Consider the following 22,807-nt stretch of genomic DNA (forward strand, 5'->3'; position numbering starts at 1 on the left):
TTCCAAGTCTTCTGCTAACAATGGATGCCAATCCCAGCCACCTCTCCTAGTTGGTTTTAAGTGGCCACGTGTCAGTTGACAAACAATTTATGACAGCTGAAATAAAAGCTCATTGTCCCGCAAGTACTGTAAATATGGATGTCCTGTGGTCTAAATTATTCTTTGATTAACAATGCATGGCAGTTCTCTGGCCATTTAAGTGTCCACGTGTCCTCGGACAGACTAATACTGACAGTTGTATAAAGGCTCAGGGACTTAACAATTACTTTCCAGGGGCCACTCAGTGTCCCATTCTTCCATTTTCTCAGTATTAGGGCTGATTAATGGTGATATGTTATTCAAGTGTCTCCATCATTCAGGGGTTAAATATGTGACCCTGCCATGCTAAAGCTCAGGGGAGTATTTGTGGTCTTGTTGCTAATGACTGGCTGTTTGGCAGTAGGATGTATGTCGGTCTGGACACCAGGGCAATGATAAAATAGCATGTCTACCACTTACTGTACTGGAAAAAAGGTGAACCTTTGTCATTGAGTTGATGGTCTTATACTGTACAGCTTCATGTGTTTGTACCAGTGTGAATTACTCACTATTGAAAGCATCTCTGCCCATTGCGTGGACATTGAAAAAAGGAAATCTGCCTTATTAGTAGCACATGTTATATCACCTTACATGTGTAGAAAATGAAATACACAACATAGGTACTGAAGCACTTTTTAAAACATTTTCCCTTTATGTGTGCAAAATATTAATGAACATCCATCATACTCTTTATCAGCACATAAATCTGTTGAAGCCTTTAATGTCTAACCTTTAGTATTGTTGTCACCAGCGTGGCAAAGTCAACAAACAGACAGTCCTTCAACCAGATGAGTCAGCTTTTAGCACCTGTGTCAGGAAGCATTCACGCCCTTCAAGTGTACCTCAGCAAGGCACTCTAGCAGCTTCAGTGATTCTGTTCTGCAGCTAACCTTGACCTGCCTGTGTAAAGTGAGCAGAAAAACCAAACATTAAGGATGCATCAGATTTTCTGGGTCTGGCAACTAGTCGTCACTGATGTAAATGACTTGGCAAAAACAAATTTTTATACTATCAAGACCGCATGATGTAAAAGTGCACACCAAGCATGTGTAGTAAAATTATATATTGCACTATTTTTACAGATGGTTTTATGGCTGCATGACATCATCCATGTGTAGCTCTTTTTATCCAGCTATAGTAGGTCAGTGGTAGCTTGATGATGGAGATGCTTGTAAAAGTTTTGCCCTGTATTAATCTGTTCTAATGTATGATCATAGTCCCATACTTTGACCCACTGGTTTTTCAGTATTAGACCACTTTCCTGTTCTAGGATTAGTCAATTGATGCTCCTAGAGAAGATCAGGTCCTTCTCTATAGGACAACCTGAGTGTCATTCATAGATAGACAACATTGTTTTGGTATTTTAGACTAGCTATTGCCTGCTCAAGGCTGCAGTGGTTGTGGCATATGGCTGACTGTAATGATGCCCTTACTGCAGGAGCGCTAATAAGAGTGCGCTATCTGGGTTCGCTAATGGTGACATACAAATAAGGCTTTTTCTGTCTGCTCTAAAGCTAGTCTCCAGCCACTTAAATTTGGCCAAACTAGCCATTTCGACTAAAGCCTAACCCCCCACCCAAGGAACTCTGTAATCTGTTTGGGGACTGGGCTACATAAAGACACACACACACACACATACACACACACACACACACACACACACACACACACACACACACACTGTAAAACACAAACACACCCACCTTCCCTCCTTGGCCTGGATAAGTGACTAGCCAGCAGTGGTAGCGGCATATGTCTGTGTGTGTAATGACGTCCTGAGGCAGACTACTCTGTAATTTAGCCCCTCTGCTCCCCTCTTACAAAGTAACTAGGAAATCAACCAATTACAGTGTTCGCTCTGTTCTGTCATTTTTATTTTTTTTTTTGGTCCAAATATAGTGTTTTTTTTTCTGCCCATTCTGGTTTTAAGCAGCCATCATAGACATACACACACTTACACACACACACACGCACACACAACATAGCTTTAAAGAAAGAGGGCAGGGTGGAATATAGGCTAGCTGATTTCTAATCACAGTCTCCTTTTAACTTGTCAGTGTTTGGTCTGTTTGGTGGGCCATGGTTGATGCGTCTTAGAGATAGGCTTACACACAGGCCTCCCTCCTTCTGGTTTGAGGTTAATTTTGCAAGGAAACAGACCTTCTCAAAACTTTAAATTGGTTACCATTGGTATGATTATAAAACTTCTTTTGGTTCTAGAACGAGTCCGAAAATATTTAGAAGAGAAGTGGATATGTAGACAGACAGGTGGACAGACAGATACAGTATATATGTATCGCTTAAGGTACACATAAAGTACTTTCTCTGCCATGATTCTTGGTATGTTGTGTCTGAAACAAGTGGAGTTACTACAGCCACATTCCAGTTTCTGTTGAACTAAGTATAGATGGGGGGGCAGCAGCGCTAAATGTATCATTGTCAGAAAGAGCACTCTGCTGTACTACAGCAGAGTCTATAGGGAATTGAGATTGGCTTGGCCAAGGTCTTGTGCAATAGATATGCTAAAGTCGTTTGTCTTGAGTCCAGGACAGGAAAGGGGCATTTGCAGATTTTAAGGCCAGTGTTAGAAGTCAGATTATAGTTGCAATGATGAGCAGAGCTGAGGACTTGCAGCAGCAATTTTTAAGAAATTATTACAGTCACAGAAGTCTTGATGCTTTTTGGCTGATTGTCAGAGATTAAATTAAAACCTGATTATTCTGTCTTTGCAACTTGGCATTTATACATTATATATTGTAAAAACGTTACCCAATTTCACTGTTGATTGAGCAAGAATATTTTCTTAGTGAAAAGAACAAGAATATTTAAAGGATGCCAAATGTTATTTTTTTCAGTGCTGCCTATTGTCAAATTGTTTGTGGACAGTGAATGTATGATTTTTCCCTCTAACATTGATTATTTATGATGATTTAAGATAACAGAGCACATAAAGGAAAGTATATTGTATTTCCAAGGTTGTACTTATATTTGACAGTATATGGTAAAATAGTAAAATGATTAAGCAGTTTAATGATTTTGCACTTCTCTTGTAAAAATATGGAACAGATTACAGCAGATGATCATGGCTTGTAATTGTTAACTACCCTACATTGCGCTTCAGTGCACAGGAGGTGCTGATATTAAAAGCGGGCATCATTTAAAACCACTTACCACACAAACCTGTTTTGAATTAATAAGTTCTACTTGACTGAACAAGACTTTGCAAGTGCATGTAAAATATGATCCATAAGATTCATGTGTACATGGTATAAATTAGTGGAGGCGGATATCAATTGAAGGTTGCTCTTGTGCCCGCACCGAGCTTAAAATAGAAAGGAATCTGTGTGTGCATGTGCGTATGTTTCTTTTTCCATTTGCAGGACACACCCTTGGATCTTCTGGTCAGCTCTGCAATAACACAGTAGTACTTATTAGCCAATATTACATTACTTGAGTGATAAAGAAAATGTTTTTTCATCTGAATGCTAAGACTTAGCAGTCAGTTGAATGTAGATGAATACTTAGGCTTGTAACAAAGTTTTGGATCAGGGTTGTTTATCAGTTCGTCGGTTGTGTTGTGTTTTTCCTTTCTGTCAAGCTTGTAGGAGGGCCCTTCTGAGTTGTCTGTAACTTGATGTAACAACTAACAACTATTATGGTCTTGAGAAAGATAAGAATAGTATGCAACCCAGCATTGGGGAAATACTCTTAAGCAGAATGAACCTTCATTGTATTTTAAATCCTTACGTAAGTCATTTTTTGAGTGCACAGCATAGCGACTCTGTGGTTAGCGCTGGTCCTGGGTTAGAACCCCACTGTGCTCCAGTTTCCTCCCTCCCTAAAAAACATGTATGGGGAACACTCCTTCCTTTGCTGCACATGTGTCTTTGGATATATAGAATAAAAAAGAACTCAGTACACCTCAGAGAAAAATAGATATGTTGTAGTTTCTGGTTGAATATTAAACATTAAAAACACTTTTGTTCCATTCGCAAGTCAAACTTGAGAGTCATCACCAACCTGAACTCAGCTATTGTTCAGCTCAGCTGTGAAAGCTACCTGTGTGGAGTGTTTATGGAAATTCCCAGGTTGTGTTGTGGAGGTTTTCTGTTGCTCTGTGGAAGATAACAAGTGTTTACAAATTAAGGTACTCAGGGTTAGAACAAACAAGCTTTTGTGACTGAACGTGCCTTGGAAAATTTCTGGACAATTGTGTTTCTTTTTGTTGCACGCATGACTGATAGGTAGTCTGTCTCTGTTGAGGAGATCAGATATCTCATAAGTGCACATTCACGCACACATACACACAAAGAGCCTTTTATCTCCATACTTGTGATCTTAATCATGAGAGGTCTGTTGTTTCTGAAGTAGGCAAGTCAGTGTTAACCAGTCACCAGGCCCACCAGTGAGACAGCCTATTTCCAGCTAGCGAAGTAACTGGTCAGTCAGGTAGCCAGACAGGAAATCAGTCAGGACACCAGTGAGCTGGTGTCTATATGAGCAAAACAGTAAGTGATCTTACACCAAGCATCACTTCTTGGGGGTAGGATTTTGCCCTTTCTTCGGTCTGTTGTGTATAAGCAGTATTTTGTACAGCAAATCGGAAAAACTGTAAACTGTACAAAATGACAGAGAAGCAGGTGTGAGTGGTTAGTCACAGGTCACCTTTCCATTTTTAGAGGCGGACAGGGTAGATCACACATTGATCCTTTCATTGGTCCGTTAGTGCGGCAAACTCAGCTCAAGAGCTGCTCTGCTGAGCTGAACAGATTCCAGCAGTCTCTAAGTAATCACATAGACATTCCTCACACAGCAGGACTCATTTAGGTTTTAGCTTACACACACACTCGCAGAACATACCGACACTGTGATGCACACTTCAGTTTTCATACTTAAATACTATTTTTATTAATACTATCAGTAATACTTGAATTATTTATGTTGAAGTAAACTTTATCATTTTGATATTAAAAATATAGTATGAATGCACATTGTAAGAGATGTTTTTTTTCTCTACACAAAACAAAAGAGAATTTAATAGTTTTTTTTCTTCATCTGCCAGCATGTGTATGTAATTTTTTCCCTCTTTGTGCATCATTTTTATCTCTATGAAACATTGTATTGTATGTTGTTTATATCTGTTAATATCAGTAAAGTGTTTTTTTTAACCAAACCTGTCTTCCTCTTTTCTTCTAGAGCGACTGTGGTTGCTGTGGCTGCCTTCTTGGATGCCTTTCAGAAAGTGGCCGACCTGGCTACCAACTCAAGAGGTAGGAATACGCGCACAGATGCGGGCATGAGTGTGCAAACGGTGGTCTTTACCCATCTCTTAAAGTAATCAGTGTCATTTTTCAGTCTTGGTGGACCCCGGGGCTGACAGGGTTAAATCAGTTAACTCTGTGTATAACAGTGTGTGTGTCTGGGCACCTATGTGTCAGTGTGTTTGTCTGTGTAGCTCTACTGTGCAAGTCCAGTCTTTCACCCCACTGTGCTGAGAAGTTCTCTAGGTTGTTTGCTTTATCGTATGGGTAGTAAATCCATCAGTACGCTGTTTGAAGCTCTGCTGCTGGCTTTGTCTTCGACCTCTACCCTCTTTCCCCTGTTATGTGCCCCCCCCACCCCCACCTATTCTCCACCTCTGCTACATCTGGACTCTTAGACAGAGTCTGCTCAAACTCTGTACATATGTGAGAGAGAGAGAGTGAGAGATCTCATCCTTCCCTAGCTTTGACACCTCCAGCCCTGTTCTACACTATTAATAGGACCTGAGACAGACACATACATTCATCACCTCACTCACTGCAGAGAGAAAGAGAGAGGGGGGAATAACACTAGAGAGAGATGGGGGAGTACAGGGAGTCGTCATTCTCTCTCTCTCTCTATCTCTCTTTTTTTCTCTGTGTAACACACAGTATAAATGTTTGCCGTGACGGGAGTCACATTCAGTCAGCTGAAGAGCGTTGCGTCACCTTTCATCTGCTCTTTCATCACTCTCTCTCCCCTTTTCTCTCTACATATTGTATCTTATAGGTGAGCAGTATCACAGTATCCCTCTTCATTTCTGTGCTTTGTTGCTCTGACTACATTGTACACCTGAGCCCTCTAGCATAGAGGTAAATGTTGATAATGAGTTATAATTCACTGTTGTTTGTCATGCTGCTATCCGTATCGCAGGTAGATAACTCATCCACGTGATAATTACACTCCGGTATTATAATGAGCCTTGATTACCAGGATTACAGTCCACATTTCCCATAAGTGGTTCCTTTCCATAGGTCTTACTTACTCTTATAGGTTTTATAATAAACTCTATACCTCTCTCTCTCTTTTTCTCTCTCTCTCTCTCTCTCTCTCTCTCTCACACACACACACACACACACACACACGCACACACTTTGTCTACCTAATGGTTTAATTGGGCATACTCAGAGAGCTCTGATAGCTGCTGTACTGACCAACGTGATGGCAAGAGAATGTCATGTTTTTTTTATGTGATTGTGAACTTGTTTTGAAGTTTTGATGTATTGATCTAATGTACAGGCCTCTCTTAACCCATTGCAAAGCACACAGTCGCTCAAGGCATGAGAGCCTAAAAGTCTAAAAGAAAGTTTTTCTCATTACCACTTGAGTTAACTTATTTTAAAGATACTAGCAGCATGGTTTTCGTGGTGATCATGATTCCTTGTAGCTCAGAGAAATGAAAAATTGGGATACATTTTTTTTTAGGTCAGCCCTGCACAACAGCCCACTATATATGTTCAGCAAAGAAAAATCTTTTGAAAAAGTTGGTCTCTGGAGTATAATTTACAGAGGACTCATTTGTCACCAAACCACGCCGCTCTGTTGGAATCTACTGTATCTGCAAAACAGTTGTTATGTACATGTAACGGACCTCTAGCAGTGCCCAAGGTAATAGTTGTTCTACTCAGTGAAGATATCAACTTACTATATTGTTCACTTACAAAGCAGAAGAGTAAAGTATATTTCCAAAGACATTACAGCCTGTGTTTCTGTGCATACATATGTGTGCATCTGCATATGTGTTTGTGTGTTTACTACAGTAGCTTTGATGTTAATGAGTACCCGCGTGGTTTTGTATCTTGATCAGTAGAAGGAGGCAAACCACTTTGTTTGCTCATCACAGTTAGCTATCATAGTTCTTTCTCTCTATCTGCCTCTCTCCTTGTTGTCCCCCTGTGTATGTCCAAGTCCTAACCTGCCTCCCACAGCCATCACCATGGTAATGGCATAGAAATCAGGTATTTGCAGATGTGTGTGTGTGTGTGTGTACTAAGGGGCTAAAACAGAAAGAGAAACGGCTCTTCTTCTTTCTACCACCACACCATAAAGGCAACCAATAATTATTTTCTCCTTATAATAAAACGGAAGGTCACAAACATAAAAGTAACCAGAGATTTGGCAGTACACATATTAAAGGTCATTAGAACAAAGCTTTCGGCCGCCTTTGTAAATGGTTGCACTGCTGTATAGTCTCTCAGATATTGGCAGTGATGGTAACTCATAAAGATTCATGGGTTGATCTATAGACGCAGCACACTTTGATATCTGACAGCAGTTTTGTTTATAGTTGTTTAGAACTTAAGATGAAAGTTGTCCAGGGTCTCTTTTATCAGTGTTATCTCTGAAGCAGCAAGATGATTGAAAGACACATTTACAGTAATGAGTATCTTTTAATAACTTGAACTTTGGACCACAAGGGTTTTGTTCACTTATTCATAAAAAATATGTATACATGAAATGGGCCTGCTGAAGAAAAAAGTCTAACAAAGAAGGTAGTTCACTCGTTTTCATCAATGACTCCAAAAACTCCCTAAATAACTAAATGATTTGGGGATTCCCACTGTGTTGAAACAAGTTTGTACAATGGTCCACTGCCTCACCATTGTAACTGTCTAACTGTTATCATGGGTTGAAAATGTGAAACTCCTCCAACAAACTGCCCTTTCCAAAATAGTTCAGTGATTTCATTAAGTTCAGGCTATTAAGCAACACTAAAATAACAAGAAAACACTATATGGATGGATGCTGACTGTCGGCCAAGACTTCCCTTAAGATAGATCAGTCTAGTCGTACAATGTCATTATCAGTGTTGACGGGCCCTTAGACAGTCTCCCAGAGTCTACTCAGCAGCTGTATAAATGATATTCAAACATGGTCGTATCCTTGTTATATCCTCGATATCGAAGTGTATATCATCTGTTGATTTAAGTGAAGCTCGGTGAGGCAACATCGGACTGTATGAACTCTCTCTTTTCACTCAGCCTCCCTGTGTAATAGAGCAATATATCTATAACCGATTCATGTGCAAACATCAGTATATGCTCATTGCATGAACATTGGGATAAGAAATGACCCATATTGGGATATTAGATTTTGGTCATATCGCCCAGTCCTATGGTGAAGTATAAACCTTTGAGTTGTGGAACAGGTCCAGTGAAAGACTATAGTGTCATGTAAGTTTCAGCTGTTGTTTGCGCATTTGTTTGAGTAAATTATTTTAATGATAACCAGATGGGTTTTTTTTTAAAGAGGAGAAGACGATTTGCATTACATGGACCAGGCACATAATTAAAGCATAGTTAAAGTTAGAGAAGAAATGAGGATTAAGATGCAAGAATAAACTCACAAGGAGAGATGTGCATGTGCTTCTGTTTTGGTCCAGAGTAGCAAAGTTAAATCCTAGCTTACAAGTTTACAGTTGAGTGAAATTCAAACTGGAATGCCAAGTGGAGAAAGTTTGTATAAAAGAAAGAAAGATGAACTTAAGCTTTCAGACAAAGCCTTGCTTTTCCTCTGTTGGGCTCTATTATTCAGACTTATTGTTGGAGCTTAGAGTGGACACATACTCAGCAAAGACTGGATCTGTTTGATTTGGTAGAAGAAACACACATACTGTACATATATACAGTATTTATGATAAACATGCAACTACACATACTAAGGGTGTAACGATACGTGTACTCATCCCGAGCTGTCACGCTACACTATGGACATTACGGTTTCCCTTGAGATTGAAATCTCTTTTCCAAAGGAGACTTGGCCAAGACAGCACACCAGTTACAGTTCAAGTAGGAATAAAACAGATAGGGACAGATCGGAAATACAAACATCAAACACACAAGGAAGAGACTAAATCAAGCTCAAATAAAGCAGTTGCAATTCTCAGTTACATGGGCTTTACATTTTTCCATATATTATTATATATGACATCATTAGATTATTAATACTGAAGCATCAGTGTTAGAGCAGCATGTTTCTCTTGTAGCTGCTGGAGGTGGAGCTATTTTGAACTACTTTATATACACTTGGACCATAAATCAGCATTAAACAGCTGTCAGCAGGTGTCCTGACTCCCTGCAGAAACAGAAAGGTTGTTTTCTTTTTCCACTGCGGCACAACGTAACTGTTTCACTAATAGTTTTGGCCCATGAGCCATTATTAGATGTTTACATTTTTCAAAATGAAGACCAAGTGTTATTTTCTACCTTCCTTTTTTTTCTGCTGTACCGAAATCATATCTAACTGTGACCCCAAAACCAAGGTACATACCGAACCGTGGATTTTGTGTACTGTTAAACCCGTAGCACATACACAGAGCTCCACGATCATAGATAGCTCTCACACCTTTGTGTACACGCACACACACACACACACGCACACAGAGGATTATCTGAAACCACCTGTTTGCTGTGCTCTGTTTGTGTATCATGTTCGGATTTGAACTTTCTTCTTGAACAAAGAACTCTCCTTGCTTTGTTGTCTGAGTCTGATAAAGTGTCTGATAAAGTGAAAAGTGTTTTGGCATCTCCACGTTGCCTCTTGTTTCTACTTGTTTTTCAGACGCCTTTTGCATCTCTGCACAACATGACTGCATATTTTTGGTTTTTTTGTGTGCTGCTGAGATATTATTTTAGCTTTGTTCTCAGAATCTCAAGTTTCATTGTACACTAATTCAATTTTCCTCTAAATGAAATCCCCCTTTTCGTGATGATCCTCTTAGTCACAATCCTGTGTACATTCCCCTCTTTGTCTGTTTTTGTCTTTGCGGCACTGTTTATTTTAGCAGTAGATGCTGAGTGCAGACAGCTTAGCTTAGGCTACTCCACGTGTTTTCAAAATGGATGGGATGTTTTTCTCAGCATGGTCTAAAACACTGGTTGGCTGGCCTTCAAGAAATGACCCGAGCACACTTTTGACACTCCAAGCCACTCAATAATGTTTGGGTTATCATGTCGTGAAACCAACTTTAATGACACTCAGTCGGCAAACCAACATATAACCTTAAAAATTCAATGTTAAAAATTCTTTATGAGCCTTAAGAAGGAGAGATCTTGAGAGAAAAAGAGGGCTTATTTAGTTGGTGTCGCATGTCACTGTGTCATGTCAACAGCAAAGATACTACAAAAATGTTTAAACAACTCTTTTTTTTTTTGTTTGTTTGTCCATGACAGGACCGTGTTGAATTTTTAGACTTAATAACATTTTCAAAGTTGTCTTGCCTGTAGCAATTCCAGTGACAGAAGTATGCTTAAATTATGTCTGTTTACTGTCTTCACACTAATCCTCTAACTCTTTAACTAAGGAACTGAATTTAAGAGGTTTAAAATAAGGTTAAACGTTAAAAACATTATGTGCAGATATACGCTTGTATCCGTATCGACACAAACACACACCAGGGCATCACGAACATTATTCACCCACAGAAACTGCATCTGCCTTGAAGCAGCGTGACAGTGTTTGCTCTAATAGGTGTAATGGTTCTATTTGATTTAAACTCATGTGATTAAATGTTAATGATTAAACACGCTTTGTGTCTGAGTTGGTAGACAGACTCAGACATCAGGCCACATGAAACAATGTCCAGGAGATCGACAAACAAGCTGTTAACAAAAGGTGTTTGTGGATTGGTACCACAGTAATGAAGAGAGGCTGAAAGGAAAAAATGTGACATTGTAAGCGCTATAGCTGGAAATCGCTAGTTATGTCACAATTCAATTATATTTCTTTTCATTTCATGTTTCAATACCAGAGCACATCTTTTACTTTTACTTCTTCATGGTGCACAGACTAAATGTTTTGTCAATAGGGAGAATAAAAACATGTTTTTAGGGTGAATGAATAGGTTAATTAATGTTTGGTTCAACTGACTTAGTTAAATGAGCAGAATGATTCACATTCTGTCAATAATCTCCTTAACTCATTATCACCTCCTCTAAAATGTGACTTCACTGCAATATATAAAAGTAGCCGCCTGTGAAGAGCCCTCCAATGAAGTAGTTTTGTGCATCAGTGCTCAATAGTTTAAGAGAATCATGATGCATCTAAGATCCAGTTATTTTAGTTTAGAAAAGATACATGAGAAGACCGATCAAGTGAATCTTGTTTTTTTTTTTTTTTATTTCTATTTCGTGATCTTCATTTTAGCTTTATTTGGACTGCTTACCGAGCAAAGAACAGGCAGTCTGAACCATATTCCCGCCCTCTGAAAACTCTGAAAAACTGCACTGGTCATTGGGGAAGAATGAGACAAAGCTCTATTCTATCTGTGAAGAGAGAGGGGGAAAAGAGAAATAAAAAGAGAACAGGGCAGAGGAGAACAGAGGAAAAGAAAGAGGCTTTTCTTGAAAATAATCTTTTCTCTTGTTTCATAAAGGGCCAGTTCATTTCTCCATGTAGATTCCCTCTTTCCCTCTGTTTTGTATAATAGTTTTTTGTCATAGGCTCTGCCTCAGTCTTGTTAAAGGTTTGTGTATTGTGCTTGTTGCTGTTTGCATGTGAATGCGTCTTTTTTTACCTGATTTGTGTCTGTGTGTGTATGTGTGTGTGTGTGTGTGTGGTTCTGTGTTCATGTATACCAGCGCTACCTCTTTGTGGTATTCCATTCAACAAGTACGTGTGAGAGTGACAGAGTGGGTGAGATTTTTTCTTGAGTCAGCCACAGTGAAACAGCTGACAGCAACCAGCCCGCAGATGACGTCAACATGATGATACAACAGACCAGACAAGGAGAGTGGAAGTTAAAAAACATACCATGATGTAATTTTGACGTACTTTTCACATATTGTTGGATTAAAAACAGACATAAATCACTGTAATATAAAATGTATTTTCTTTTAACTTTGATGAAGTTGAGGCCAGTATGTCCAGTAAAGGGGATGTAGGAAGATTCCATAGCAGATTAACAGAGTTGTGAGTTTACCAAGAGCAAGAACTGACATTTAGCAGTTTTATCAGTTTTGAGACATTATTAAAGGCTTGTTTAAATCTTCCATGAGTTGTGTCTCACAAACACCCTATACTCTGGATTGTGTTGCAACACATAGTACACAATTAACATGAGTGACCTTTGGAATATGTAACATAGTAAACATTATGAGGATTGATAAATGATGTATCTCTGACACTTCCTTATTGTATGTTCAAAAAACACATTGACACAAACACACACACTCATTCGTGTACCATTTCTCAAACTACCCATAGCATAATAGCTTTGTTTATGTTTGTTTTTTTGTTTGTTTTTTTTACTCAGAAACATTATTAACATCGCACTATTAAAAGCTGCAAATCAATCAGTGGGCTTATCTTTTCTCTCTGAAGCATAATAGTTAGTTCACAGTTATAAAAATATCTAGGGCTGTGTCACATGTGGGCTGACAGCTGTCAGGACACTGTCTCTGCATGTAAAGTGAGTATTTGTGTGTACTTCTACTGTACATCTATGTGTGTGTCTGTGTGTATATTAATCCCAATGGCCCTGTCGGCAGCTCTAGTGTTGAGTCTGTTTGGACACGTCTGACTCTGTAGAGATGAAATAGACACCTGCTACAGAGCTAGCATGTAGAAGCCTGTTAGAACAGTTTGGACCTAAAAAAAGGATTATATGGTTCTACAACATGTTATATAACTGATAATTACTTTAATCCTCCCATCACCTGTCCAGTTATTCTGATTGTTTTGAGCTAGCATAATCCATCATTAAGAAAACATGTCATAACAACATATAGCTCATATCAATAGAATTATATATACATGGTCATATGATGTTTTCATTTTATGTCAAGTTGGCAGTTTAAAAAGTGCCTTGCATGATCAGTAAACAATATTTCTTGGTTTTGCCATGGCAATATATCACACCAAAGATGAAAAATAAAGTATTATTGAAACAGTTGGTTATAGTAGTTCATCCATCAGGCTAAAAGACCTAAGACTGTCACCTCTGTACAGTAATTGCCCACTGCAGGGCCAACATGAATACATTTCACACAAACCTCCGTTTCCCTAGGTTTAAAGTCATGCATCTTATTGTCCTGATGATGTAGATGTTTACTGTAGTATATTTAAGCCTTTATAAACCGGATAAATCGCAGTTCATACACACATCATGTGTGTTTGAAAGAATGCATACTATTATTACTATCATTATTGCTGTCCCGTTGTCACCTTTTCATTAATTGCCGTCATCTACCTGACACATCTTTATTACTCCAGTGTCTGTATCTCTTAGCTGACTGTACCTGTATTTTTCACTTGGACCAGTGGAAGAAAACGAAACACCAACTAAACATAAACTTCACTAGTATTTTGACTAGAAAGAGACAAGTATCTCCGCGTAAGTTGCAGCCTTTATGAAACTTTAATGATTTTTGGTCAAGACATGAAGAGGCAGAGGATGGGGGTTATGGACTTGAGCTACCTAGGTGTGTCAAAGTTCTGGCTGCAATGCTAAATCCCATATCAAAATAGAAAGAAGCAAGCCACTTTTTTTTTTTTCCACAATCACAGTGTAATAATGTATACTGGGAATTTTGCTGTCAATACTGAAGTTCAGAGTATAAGTTTAGAGTATAGAGTGAAAATAATTGTGAAGTTTTTGTGAGAAGGATTTTAACCGTGCTGCTGCACTGGTTAAGATGCCCCTGCTAAGTTGTGTCATTGCTCCGTATTTGCAAACTTGCTTGGAGTTCTGACAAAGTGGCTGTGCTACATCTTTCTGACCTCTTTAGACTGCCTAGCTTCAGCCTGTTGTATAACCTCTCCCATTAACATCAATGCTGCCCCTCCTTATGGAATACCTTAGTTCCACTGAGGCCCTTGTGTGCCTTCAATGAGTTCAGCACCCGAAAATAACTTTCAATCTAGAGGTGTGTATGTTCTTCCTTTGGAACTATCTGTTGTGTATTTCTTATACATTTTAGTCAAAATGCCTCTGAAACAGAAAAAAATGAAATTTGATAAACAATAAAACAGGAGTTTACATACATATTGTGTAATGTGTGAGTTGTTCATGCCGTGTTTGCTGTCTTTAGCAGATATTTGGGGGTAAGTGGGGCTGTAAACCCCAGATGTCTCTAAAGATTTACCTTCTACTATTTCCAGTCATCTGGTAATACACTTGGTGCCTCTGCTAATGCGGGACAGAAGCTGTCACAACTGTTATCTATTATCTATGCTTGTGACTATTACAGGCGTAGATAATATATTCACTTTCCAGTCTTGGTGGTTGATGCTTTAAGAATGATTAAAAACTTAGTTACAGCTAAATGCCCCAAATAAAGGCTTATAATGGTAGTGTTAAAAGTATCCAAAACCAGTTGCACAAACTGATTCTGCGTTTGTCGAGGGATCCTGAGCACAGTTTCACAAGACTGTTGTTACAGGTTAATCCTTGGTTCTTGTAAATGAGTGTGCAAAAGGCCTCTAAAAGCATGCGTGGGAAAATTTTAGGTCATTTAACATACACAGGAAGCTGACAGTTAAAGTGTAGTTGTGAAAAAGTGGGGTGCACAAAGTCTAAATGGGAGATAGTGGAGTTAGTAATGAGTGCACACATGGACTAGATACTGTAGATTTCTGTACTTTGATTCTAATTGAGTCAGAGGGGCAGAAAAGCTGCACATTAATAAGGGTGTATGTCATCCAGAGCACTGGGTAGTCTACAAGTGTTCACATCAGTGCGTGCAAGTGAGAGTGTGAGATCAAGTGTGTCTATTCTCACGTGAGTGCAAGGGTTTGTGGGGTGCATGTGTTTACATACAAGAGTATGTGTGTGTGTACGCATATGCTATATATATTTGTTGTTGTGTGTGTATGTGTGAGTGTGTGCATATTCATGCCCTGGTTGTTTCTCAATGAGGCCCTTGTTCCTTCTCATCCCATTTATACTCAGTGACGCTCGGCCGTATAATTACCGTGAATGAGTACACATCCAGACTATTTTAATTAAAGTAAATAAGTGATTCAGTTGCAGAGTTTGAAATTAGTAGACACTCAGGTTTTACCATGCCCTTTTCTTTTTGAGCTGCACACAGTAATTCTAGATAATCCAATAAGCTTTACCTGAATGCAGATGTACTGTATCTTGACAGGCTCTTAGTTAAAAGTGACATTTTCTGTTAATGAACACAGCGGCTTTCTAAACCCAATTTGGAATGCACTAAACTTTAAACTTTTGTGGAACAGACTTGAATGTAATTCTCTCTGTATTTTGCTAATTTCTCTAAGCAAGCTCTGTGCTCTCTGCTTTTGACAGACCCCCATACAGCTCTGCGGAAAAAAAAATCAGGCCTTTTCCTCTCTGCCCCTCTCAGTTCATGGCTTGGCCTCTGTTACAGAGCAGCCTTAGATCCTGAACTAGCCCACTGTCTCAATGCCCTCTCTGAAAGTGCTCTGTCCTCTTTTCCAGTCCAAGACCAGCCTGACCGTATACATTTCCTGTCCTCTGTCCAGCCCAGAGCTAGATCCCGTCCTCTGGACGAGCTCCGTGCCTCTCAATCCACCCTCTGTTCTCTTCTGTTTGCCCTGAGCCCATCCTGGGAATCTTACAAATCACTGGAACCAGCAATTAAATCAGTTAATGGGTCAAATACACAGACTCACGCATAGACTCACTTATGTCTATGACTAATTCAAGCTTACACACCCATGTGTGCACTTGATCACATATGTAAATACAACAGATATATAGATTTTATGTATGTCTCTCTCAGACTCACAGACAAAAGATTCCTCAGGTTTATTGCTGCACTTTATTTCTACTGTTTGAGAATTAATGGGCCAGACTCTTTTGTCATATTTCATGGTAGGTTCACTAGTTTAGCCATTTAGTTTGCAATATAACACCATAATACATTAACATAGAAAATAAAAGGAACTTTCTTTGAAAGATTTAGCTCCAGCCATCTGCTTTAACATTCACATCTGCCCATTGATATTACAAATTCAGAGATAAGCTCCAAAATGCCTTGTCATGGTGTTAAGGGACACAAATGTGTGAGTCTCTGTCTTGTATATGTGTGGAACAAAGTGGATAAGACACAGGACTCTCTCGAGGAGAAAGTGAGAAAGAGTATGTTGTTAAGACACAGAGGAGAGTAGGCCAAACATGAGCCAGAGAAGCAGAGAATCCTTTTTCCACTTGACTGTGCGTGTCTGTGTTTGTGGGTGTTAGCGCTGTTTGCTCTCTGTTTTTGTTTAAACATGAACCCGGTTAGACCAGTGAGCTTTGGATTTAGAACATCTGACATGCACGCAAAGCCAAATTCAAAACACACATCTCTCTGGCAAATGAACATCTGACTTATGTCATACTGAGGTGATTTGATAGGCATTTATTAGGCAAGTTGAAGAATTCGTACTCCTTCCTGACGAAAAAAAGCATTGAAGGATCTTACTCTTGGCTCTTATCGGTAGCCAAGGGGATAAACTTAATAGTTATCTTAATTTGAGTGGATACCTATTTGTCTTAGACCAGTCATACCTTAGAATAGCCCACTTATAGATTGCCTAATCTAGATGCAAACTAGACAGTATATCATCAGAGAACATCCCATATTACCAGATAGTTTTTTTTCTGTCGTGATGTTGTTCAAAGTGACAAAAGTATCTCATTGCAGTGCTTGCATCACAATTAATGAAAATGTCAAATATGATACACTGGTAAGTCCCAAACAAGGTTGGAAGGTCAGGACAGTAATTAAGTGCATGCCAACCCTCTCAAAAGGGCGTCAAATAGGCTTCAAATAACCTGCCAAAAGATCCTGAAACGTCAGCAGCGAAAGCCACTTTGGCTTCCCCTTGTCTCTTGTGCACCTGGCTTTTATCAGCTGGAAAACTTGGGGTTAACTTGGGTTAATGTGAAACCTGACATTGGCAGCCTTCAACATTTTAATTGTTATGTCAGTGTGCATGACAAAGACAGTGAGCACATACAGCTGTAGCTCAGGTTCATGTTGTGCTTGTGCACCTGTAAAGCCTATTAATTTTTTATTGACATAATTATCAGCGGCTGACATTTCCTGAAATGTAAGTATAAGGAAACTTAGTATAGAGTGACAAGGAAGCACAGGGCTGATAACATCTCCTCTATCTGCTTATGTGTGTGTGTTCCTCAGAATTTAAGGTCAAGCAAGCATCTGCTCACTGTTTGGACATGGGTTTTCTTCAAATACATACCTCATAAATGTTCATGTAGGTGCATCTGTCTGCTGTGTGTGTGTGTGTGTGTGTGTGTGTGTGTGTGTGTGTGTGTGTGTGTGTGTGTGTGTGTGTGTGTGTGTGTGTGTGTGTGTGTGTGTGTGTGTGTGTGCGTGTGTGCGTGTGTGTGTACTAATTTGTCAACCTTAAAACACTGATGTCTATGTATTTTTGTGTATATGTTGTGGCAGTGTGTGCTAATTTTAGGTTTCTCTCTCTTTAATAGTTAACACTAAACACATTAACAGAAGACCACATCCAGTCAACAAGGCTGTGACCCAACACAGTCTGCCTTTGTTCTATACTGCGACTCACACTAGATTTCATAGAGAAGCTTACACTCATATTCTTTCTCACTTTATCACCTACCTTTTTATTTCTTTATTTCTCCTTTGTTTCCTTTCTTTCTCCATGTCCTCTCTCTACTCTGCATCTACACCCTCACCTCCTGTCTGTGTACAGGCTGTCGAAGCCAGGTGTATACACAGCTGGTCTGTGACAGCAACACCAAACCATTTTTTGTTTATCATCAGGAACTTTGTGCTCAATTAAATCCCCTCCCTCAAGGACAGAGTAAAAGATGGGAAGCTTGAGGAGGGCCAGAGACAGAAGTTGCAATGGGAAGTTTGTGTGTGTGTGTGTGTACACCTGGTGGACTTATTACGTACTTGAGAATAGGGTGGCATAACATTGTCATTGACATTGGAATAAATACACACAGATAGAAACACACATGCGCAGTGGGATACCATCAGCTTGTTGCTGTGTAACTAGACAGCTGAGCCATCTGCTGTAGAGAACAGCAGAGGTGAAATTGGATAAAGTTCAGACCTCCACAGTCAGGAGAAAAGTGCTGTTCTTTTAGAATGGTTTATACATGCAAATTTTAAAATTGACCTTAGAATGTGTATTTTATGTGTTTAGTGTGTTTACAGGTAATCATTTTAAACTTAGGTTGTTTAAGTTTGTAAGAAAAAAGTTTTGTTAACATGTCGCAAACTGCTGAACAAGCACATCAGACGCCGTTTCTTTAAATAGATTTAATAGGTATGAGTTTATCATTGAGTGTATGAGATAATAAAGCCATTGTATAGGTTGATAGATGGATAAGTAATGGTTGAGTTCAATCTGTTCAAGTTACTTGTTTAGCGGGCTGCCTCAGTGAGCTTTCAGTGTCTTGATTGTTCCCTGTTGTCCCATAGACACTTCATAAAACACTCCGAATGAATGATGTGTCTGTGTGAAGAGTTCCAATATGTGTGTGTGTGTGTGTGTGGGTACGTGGGCGGGTGGCTGGATGTGGGGTGACATGGGGTTGGGGAATGTCCCCTCGCTAACTCTTCGACAGTATAGGGGGCTCTTACACATATACAAGCTCACGTGTGCGCAGACATATAAGCACGCAAAGGCTCAGACACACATGGTGGGTGTAATCTGGTGGTCATTATTGCAAACAAGGCAGTGTTGTGTTGTACTGACAAACAGTTCAGTCTCTCTACTGTGTATCTGGTTTAAATTATCACCAGTATCTTGCAGACTGGAGGCCTTTCAGACTCTCTCCATACAGGGAAAGAAAAGGTCAGAGGCGCATTGAGATACCAAGTGAAGAAGGTGAAAAGCAAATTTGGATTATTGATATTTTAGATGCCCTGTTTGGTTTCAAGTTTCACGGCAAGTCAGGCAATAGGTTGGTCTTCATTGCTTAATGCTTCCATGTGTCTCTTAACTATACAACAGACTGTTGTGGTGTTTCTAACTTTGTTAGTGAAAAACTTGTCTCTTTTAATAAAGGAGAATGATAGATAGCATGTGTAAATTGTGTTTCAGGGTGGATTCCCCCTCAGCAATCAAGTAGTCATCATTTTGTCACTTTCAGTAAAGATCATCTTTGAATTGCGAAATGTCAAATTGTAGTGGTAACATGATCTATGTCTGTCTGTTATAGATCAAGGCGGATATTTGAGATTCTTCCCCATCAGCTATTAGAGTAACCTTATCCACTCATCCTCCTGTAGTCTTTTCTAGATGCTAATAAAACCAGCATAGATACTGATTGTTTAAATGGAATAGTTGATTAGATTATTGCAATGTTGATTAATTGTCAACATTTTTATGTCCATATTTGACTGAGCATCAGTATGTCTTTATTTTCTATTTTTCATTTTGTTATTTATTTATTTATTTATTATGGTTTTTCAAAACTTGTCAATAGATCTGTTCATTGTTGTTCAGCCTTTAAGCTTCAAAGTCTCTACAAGGTCTATTATCTGCATTTTGTAAGTATACCTTCTCCACCCTCCTAACTTGAATTACCAGTTTCTCTGTGCATGTTTTACACATGCATGTTGTAACCAAAATTTCCATTGCTGATATTTTCAATAGTTATATCTGGTTTATTTACTTGTATTGGGGATAGTTGCACATAAAAATATGACTTGAATATCTCCCATGTCCACATTATAAAAGTGACACTGACAGCGCTGTGAGTCAAACTGAATGTGAGAGTAATGCAGGTTCAGTTTAGTTGACTTTAATCTTGCATACTATGAGGACATGACTCAGACCCTGTGACTCAGACCTTAGTTTATTCAGTTTTTATTGTGTTCAGTTATTGCAGTGGGAATATGAACCTCTGTCCTCTTCACTGTAAATGATTAACTGTGACATCTGACTTGTTGCACCTTCTCATCATATGCTGATGTGACACTGGTCTACGCTTTTCACCAAACAGTGTCGTATTTGTCCAATAAATTTGGAAAAAACAGTGTATTAAGTTGGTGTTTACTGTATGCTAATTGGGTTTTATAGTTGGATTGTTTCAAGTTACAGTTATAATCGCCACTCCTGCTTAAATCTGCATGTCACAAATAAGGATGGCACTGAATTTAGTTCATTGGTAGAGGTCCTAGTAAATCCTTTCTGTCTGTCTGTCTGTGGAATGTGTGTCAGACCAGAAAGGAAGATTAGAGAAAAAATGGGGCACCGGAGCCCAGAAAAGAGCAAGAGTGGGCTCCAGGGTAATCTATTCTCTCTCTCTGTCTCTCTCTCTCTCTGTCTCTCTCTCTATCCCTCTCTTTCTCCCTCTTCGGTCATCTCATGATTTGCTGTTTACATGTATGCCATGGCATAACCCCAGATTCACAGAGTATAGGCATAGCTGCCCCTATTTCACAGTATGTTTTCAGTTCATGAAAGGTTGTGATAAAAGACCCTCTTAGGAGTCGGCTGTTCAGTTTTTCAAATTTTGTTTTCATGTTTTTAGGCCTGTTTTTTGCTAGCAAAAATTAACATTAGCAGTAGAATGATCACATTTAACCATAGACTGTAAATGCACAGTACTAACCGAGCTAGCAGCTAGCACTAGGGTCAGCTCCACCCTCTTGCCCAAATGAAGTGAATAACTACAGATTTATTTTTTAAAAATTAGGGCTGTAGTCAACCAAATAAAATCTTGGTCAACTGAAATTCTACCAACTCTTCCACCAATGGATCAGTCGTTGGGAGGAAAAAAGCAAAGTTCACATAATATAATCAAGCCAAGTTAGCCCTCCGAACTAATCCGTGCTAACTATGCTACATTGTTAGTGGGTGATATCTAGTATCAACAATATTTTTTGCCGACACTAAATATCAAACAAAAACCCCTCGTCTTCTCTCCATTTTATGGCGGGTGGCAACCAGCATTAAGGTGCGTTACCGTCAGCTATGTTAGAATGAATTAACGTTACATAAATACCGATAGCAGCATCATTTGTCCAAGAGCTTATCAATATTTCGGTACTGACCAGTCAGGAACCATTACCAATTTAGTACCAGTTCTCGAAACCCATCCCTGGGGACAACAGAATGAAACATTTCCCTCTATTTAAACAGTGGTAATGACATCTGCATGGGTGCCACAAAATGCTGAATTTCCATCATGTACTTTCCCACAAGATGTTCTCCACTTCTCTTTGGGCGTTTATTTTTGTCTTGACTTTGGCCGCTCATTGAACTGGCCAACTGCTTACTGACAGGATTAACTCAGGCACCATGTTAACATTATGGTACAACATTCAGAGAGACAAGGGGTGGGAGCAGGGGACTTACCCACCACAGAGAGAAACGAGAAAGAGAGCAAGCTAAACTGAACACAGAAGTTTGGAGTGTACGATACAGAACTCGATCAGAGACAGCAGCTTAAAAGAAAAAATCAGAGAAACAAATACAGTAGGGGGGTGAAATTCCTCCATGACCTACATTTGCGTTGAAATCTGCATCCGAAGCCAACATGTGCAGTTATGACATAGAACTGTAAGAGTACAGTAAGCCAGTTAGCATACATTAGCATATTAATTCTGTCTGGAGACTTTTTGCTAGCTGAGAATTTCTGTCTAGGAACCACACTCATACTTTTACTCTTGTACTCTTCTTGTCCAGTATGTGAATTCTATCACACTACCATACTCCTCTGCTACAGTATGTCGACAGTATGTCTCCAGGCAGAATTGGTGTGCTGATTAATTTCTCTGACAAAAAAAACTTGCTTTAGTCATTCATGTTTAACCAAATTTATTGTTGCCAATCAAGGTCTAATGTACTTGTGATACATAAACTAGTAATCATTTGAAAATAAATGTATGCCAAACTCTTCAAGATTAAAGTATTAACTTTGATTATCAGTTTAGATTATAAGGTATTTATGTACGTATTTGAGGACAAGTGTAGGAATTGTAGCCTTATTTAAACACATAATCCCCCAATTTTTAGCGAACAAATGGTAATTTGACAAATTCAGGAATTCATATCAAGGGAAACATAGATAAAGTCACCAGATATAATATTTGTTGCAAATTCTTAGTGGCCAATGACTGACTGAAGACTTTGTCCCATACTGTAAACATTAGCATACATCTGGTTTCCTCTCATGTAGTTCTTTTTGAAGGCTTTTTTTTGCCTTCAGTGTGGTCTTCAGTAAGTGAAACACCTGCTCAGTTAGATTGAGTTCAGTTGACTGACTCAGCCAGTCAAGAACATTTCTACTGTTTGGACATAAAACACTCCTTGTTTTGTTTAAGCTGTATGTTCAGGATGACTGTCCTGTTGCATTGCCCTAAACCTTGTGGACTATATGTAAAACAGCTACAAATTTTCCACTGTGAATGTAATGTGATGATCCTCAAAAATCCTTAAAACTGAAATACTTTCTAACTGCACTGTAGGCCTAATAAGACTTATACTTAAACCCACAAAT

General features: G+C 39.1%; 1 protein-coding gene across 7 annotated transcripts in view; it reads left to right on the plus strand.

The window, feature by feature from the left end:
* LOC121905449 (protein MTSS 1-like) overlaps window positions 1–22,807 on the plus strand; it is a 56,616-nt gene that overhangs the window by 3,135 nt on the left and 30,674 nt on the right. For all 7 annotated transcript variants that reach the window (XM_042423673.1, XM_042423677.1, XM_042423674.1 and 4 more), the window contains exon 3: window positions 5,275–5,348. In XM_042423673.1, the coding sequence (XP_042279607.1) occupies window positions 5,275–5,348 (74 nt within the window). The remainder of the gene's footprint in view (window positions 1–5,274; window positions 5,349–22,807) is intronic.

Source organism: Thunnus maccoyii, chromosome 10 (assembly GCF_910596095.1).
Source record: "Thunnus maccoyii chromosome 10, fThuMac1.1, whole genome shotgun sequence".
In the NCBI taxonomy this organism is placed as follows: Eukaryota; Metazoa; Chordata; class Actinopteri; order Scombriformes; family Scombridae; genus Thunnus; species Thunnus maccoyii.